The sequence below is a fragment of the Cynara cardunculus genome, assembly GCF_001531365.2.
Source record: "Cynara cardunculus var. scolymus isolate 2C chromosome LG 15, CcrdV1, whole genome shotgun sequence".
NCBI classification, from domain to species: Eukaryota; Viridiplantae; Streptophyta; class Magnoliopsida; order Asterales; family Asteraceae; genus Cynara; species Cynara cardunculus.
The window spans coordinates 10,492,731-10,498,139 of NC_037542.1; the positions used below are offsets into that span (position 1 = coordinate 10,492,731).

General features: G+C 29.9%; 1 protein-coding gene across 1 annotated transcript; it reads left to right on the forward strand.

The window, feature by feature from the left end:
- Window positions 1-2,078: 2,078 nt before the first annotated feature.
- Window positions 2,079-3,001, forward strand: LOC112528145. The gene is made up of 2 exons (XM_025139092.1): window positions 2,079-2,532; window positions 2,777-3,001. The coding sequence occupies exons 1-2, from the start codon at window positions 2,243-2,245 to the stop codon at window positions 2,832-2,834; spliced, it is 348 nt and encodes a 115-aa protein (XP_024994860.1). The 5' UTR covers window positions 2,079-2,242; the 3' UTR covers window positions 2,835-3,001.
- The last annotated feature ends 2,408 nt before the right edge of the window (window positions 3,002-5,409 follow it).

The window sequence follows — 5,409 nt, forward strand, 5'->3', positions numbered from 1 at the left end:
GTACATATAACTCAAATATATTGTAAACATTTTTTTAAAAATATTATAATAATTTATAATCGTATTATGAACCCATTTAAAATATATAAAATTTGGTATAACTTGTAAACATATTGTACATACCAACTAAAACAAACAAAAAGAAATATAAACCTACTACTTGTGAATACTCTAGTACGAAATTTCTTAAGGTTGTTTTTATCATGTTCATAATGTATTCCATTGTGTATATATTTAATTAGGGTTGTTCATGAGTTGGGTTGATCGGGTTGAAGACATTTGAACAATTTAACTCAATGCTTGCGATTTGAAAAATCTTAACCTAAGCCAACCCAACCCATACGGGTTGGTCGGGTTGATATTTTGGTACATTAAAATATTCTTCTAACCTTGAATATCTTATTTCTCTACTCATATTTTTTTTCATCATCAACCATTTGATACAATTTATCCATACTTCTTAGGTATATCACATTCAGTTAATTTTCTCAATTTACATATATATGTTCACAGTTACTTAACACATATACAAATAAGTTATATAGAGATGTGAATAGATTGAAAATATGTGTATATGAAGAGCATATATGATAGTGTAATTGTCTAATGTATATATCAATAGAAATTCAACAATCATATTAAATCTAATAAATAAAAAGATATCGGGTTCATCGGGTTGGGTTGAGTTCAAATAATAGTAACTCAATATCAACCTAATATTTACAGTTTGACAATTTTACAACTCAATTAGACATCGGATTGCTTCGTATTAAATTATTTTATGTTCAGTTGAGATGGGTTCATCAAAATTTTGAGCATCCCTATATCAGGTTGCTTCGGGTTAAAATTTTGATGTTTTAATAAATGGTATATAAATTTGATTAGAAATATAAAGTAAAGGTTTTATGATACAATAAGAATATATTATATAATTATTTAAAAGAAAAATGAAAATAATTTTGGAAATGGAGAAAAAACCACGTCAGAAGTCACCCCCTTCCTCTGGTTTCTGTCTGCGTCAACTCCTTTTTTCTTTCTTTAGGGATTTGGTTCATGTGGTGTGTCAATTATTATAGATTTGGTCCCTCAACTTCTCTTATTAAACAAAAAATCTTATGGTTTGCATTTTGATTTAGAATTGATATCTTGATTTAACGGTTGTCTACCTCATCCGTTAACTATGAAGACAAAATGGTCAATTTACTATTTTCTTAACATTTTTATCTTTTTATTTTCTTTAGTCTTCTTCGTCTCCATAAAGAATATCAAGAAAAAACCCTAAACCTAAATCGAACGCCTTAATCACAAAGTTTAAATACAAGTAAAATGCAAAAAACTCTAGAAGTACCAGGAGGTATCAGGTTCAAATCCAAAAGGAAATAAAAATCCTTCTATGACTGCGGAGGTTCAAATGTGGTGACTCCGGGCTATCTACAAAGCAGATGGTTACGATGAGATAAGTCGGCTTGCATAGCGGGTTGGATATCCAGTTTAATAAAAAAAACTCTAGAAGTAAAAAGTCCGAAAGAAAGAAACCATACATGGGTTATGGATCTAGAAATTTTTATGGACCACCTAAGAAAGATATTTATGGAGTTCAGTAATTTTGTAGATTAGCTTACCACGCCTTCTCCTACATAAAGTATTGGTCATGCCAAGAAAACATAATAGTCTCACGTAAACGTCGGTCAATCATGACTTGCTTTCCATGTCTACTCCTTCAGTATACTGTCATATTCAACAAGCTTCTTCATCTGATCTTTAGGAGGGTTAAACACTTAGCTCAAGTGTTTTAGGGTTTTTCTTAATGTTTTTGATCGAAAATATGAGAATTTCAAGAAAAAAGAATAATTAAAAAATATTAAAATAGAGGAAAATGGCAAAGGAAAAATGATCCTTGCATTTAACGGATAAGGTGGACGGACGTTTGGTACAAGGACCAATTCTAAACAAAGTGAAAATCATAAGGTTTCTTCTAGTAATAAAAGAAGTTCAGGGACCAAATCAATAATAATAAAAACACACGGATCAAAACTGTAGTTTACACTTTTCTTTATAAATACATGAAGTGAAACAGTGGGATTTCACTTTTAAAGTCGCCAATAAAGAGGAGTGTCACGTAAACTCCGTGCATTACTGAGCTCTCATTTACAACTATAGATACAACACACATATATACACACACAATCAGATGCATTAGAGAGAGATAGAGGGAAAGGAGAGAAACTGAATCAATAGATCCATGAAGTTTTTCTTCCCGGAGCTCGGTTTTTGTTTCGGCGGTACCGTCTTAACGCCGGCAACAGAAACTATCTCCGCTGATGTCTCTACCACTCGCCGTCGTGTAACGCAAGGTAATTCAACGAAACAGTGGAGGCCGGAGCTTGCGGCGATTGCAGAGGACGGTGGCGCGTTGAACGTGTGCAGACAGAGTCATGAACCGACTAGTGTTGTCAGATCTGAGAAGAAACCGTTGAACAAACCTCGATCGGCCGGAAAAACTCGATCTCATTCATATGGCGGTGATTTCAGGTAATTAAATTGCGTGTTCGAAACTTCGAGTCGTGATTCGTAGTTATACTTTATTGTTTGTAGGAATTAATTTTATACCTGGAAAATTTGAAGTTCTCTGGCTCAAAATTTCATATTCCGTTTGAGTTTTCATCATATTGCTTTTACAAATGGATTTGGCTCAACTGAATACTAAACGAAAATTTTAAATTAGCGATTATTGATTTGAAATTGTTGTACTTAATATTTCTCGGTTGAAATGCAGGAAATTGACTCATGCCATGGCGATTCCTGCGTTTTCTCCAACTCCGTTTGTGTTCTGATGATGTTGATGATTGGTGGCGTCATTTTCTTTCTCGTTTATTCCTGGTGTTTATATATAACCAAATTTGTGGATAATTTTCTTTACTTGTAACGAACGAGACGCGATATTGATGCTTGCTAATTACCATGTTAAGAAATATAATATGCCGATTTCAATATCGTAACTGAAAAAATTGAGCCTATAACGTAACGTCTCCATAAAAAAGACCATTGTTATAAGAAAATAAAATAAATGGCTTCAATATGTGGATATGCATCGGGTAGACGTCTTTTTAACCACGGGTTTCTTTGACTAGCTTACGTTGTATCGATTGATCCTCAGACGACCAGAATAGGTACAGACCTAGGTGGTTAAAGTGGTGGCACGGATCACAGCTTCGTTCCTTCGTCGTAGTGTTAAAAAATCATAGGGTCGTGAAAAGTGACATCCTATCAATTTGTTGTGTATCACCATATATATTTAGAAATTATAATTTGAACACAAGTTTCTTTTGATAAAATTGGTTTGCAAGACCTTTCTTCCACCTCATACTCGACTTTAGATCATGTTAATGTCATTTTCTTAGTTTTAAGTTTTAAGCTTAGATTCGTTTACAACTATGAATGACTTGAAATCAAATGCAAATTCAAGAATAGATTTTAATAATTTCAAAGCACCTCTCAACCTTTCTACGCATCGGTCTCAAAATACATGAATATGTTCATGTTTGGTAAAAAAAACTTGCTCAAACTATGTACCATAATTCCTTGACGAATTAAGTCTTAACTTTGGGAACAAATCTATGCGTTGTTTGCTTTTTTAATGGATAACCTCGTCAGTAGCGTGTAAGCATTTAACCACTTTAAAAATACGTCACTTCTATATTTATCCATATAAAGACAACTTAACATGATGAGTTGGTACGTATCCAATTTAGATTATTCTTATTATTATCCATTATTTAAATATTGATTTATTCTAATTTTGTTTTCTTATTATATTGATTGTAAAATTAAAAACAGAGATTCATTTTCATTTTCATTTCTCTTTTAAATATGGATTTATTATCTGTCTTTTAAATATTGATGATATCGATTATAAAATAAAAAATAATTATAATCATTATATTTAAAAAAATGGATAAAATTAAGATCAGGGAAGCATATAGAATGAGTTTATCGTAGTCTCTTATTAACGATAATATTATCAATGAAACCAAATGACTATGACAAAATAGTTCAAAACAAAACTAAAATGCATTAATCTGTGTTAATCATAAGAACTAAAAACATCATATTTTCCGAATTGTACCGACTCTTTGATTAAATGAAACGAAAACTAACTTTCAATGAGATTAGTACTTCTAATGTTTCTTTCTAAAACATAGTACGTTGTCGTTGCGCATCGTCATGCTTCCGTCATGGTGGCTTGCATTGTCACTTTCATCGATCTAAATGATAGAATGTATATGTAATATTCAAAGAAGTTCAAAAGAATGGAAGAGTAATTCAAAAAACAAGCACACCTATAAAACTTGAGGTGACAAAGCCGCTTAAAAAAATACCAAGGAAGGAAAAATGACCAACATGTAATACAAAGGTAGAGATAGAGAAGAAATATTTGAGGACTCGTAATTATAACTTGCAAAATCAATTGAAACATCTCTGATATAAAAAAAAATCTTGTATTTTTGATTTATTAAATATTTTCCTTTATTAGATAACAAAGTATTATATTTTTCATAGTTACAAATAATTAACTAGTTTTACCAAACAACTGTATGTAATTTTATTAATAAGACGTATAATATTTTGATCTCATAAGTCATTCATTTATACCAGAAAATGTATGTCTTTATATAAATATGTTACAATAAGTTTATAAAATATTTTAGACGTCTTTGAGAAAAAATTTAAAATAAAATGTCCAATTAACTTTTTATACGACAGATTTTATAAATACAAATCTGAAAAGACAAATCAACGGCTTGCATTTGAATGACATTAGTGACAGAAATTTAACTAATAAGAAAGTAAAATTATGATGACAAAAATATGAAAAAAAGTTTATATGAAAAATATTTAATCATTATATGATGAATAATAATAAAATAATATTATTTTTAATATGTATTAGTTATTTTTTTTTTAAATATAGTTTTAGTAAATAACGAAACTAAAAAACCAAAACGTATATTTAATAAACCAAAAGGAAAAAAAAAAAAAATACATAACTCTACATTAAAATGTAGGATTTTTAATAGATATAGTTTTAGGGACGAAAACAACAATAAATTATAAACTATATGAACGAAAATAACAATGAATTACAAACCTTAGTGATGAAAATCGTAATTTCAAAAACACAAAAATAAAAATGACAATATTTTACAATCCATGGGAACGAGAAAATCGTAATTCACTCAAAAATCAATAAAAAGTGCTTTACATCTTCCTTCTAGAAAGAAAAGAAAAGCAATATTTAAATCGACTTTTGGTTTAATTAAACTCACTTATGGAATGTATGGTTTGTTATCTGTAAAGACCTGTATGGATATAGTTGTCTGTATGTTTATAGATAAATTGTTGTTTGGT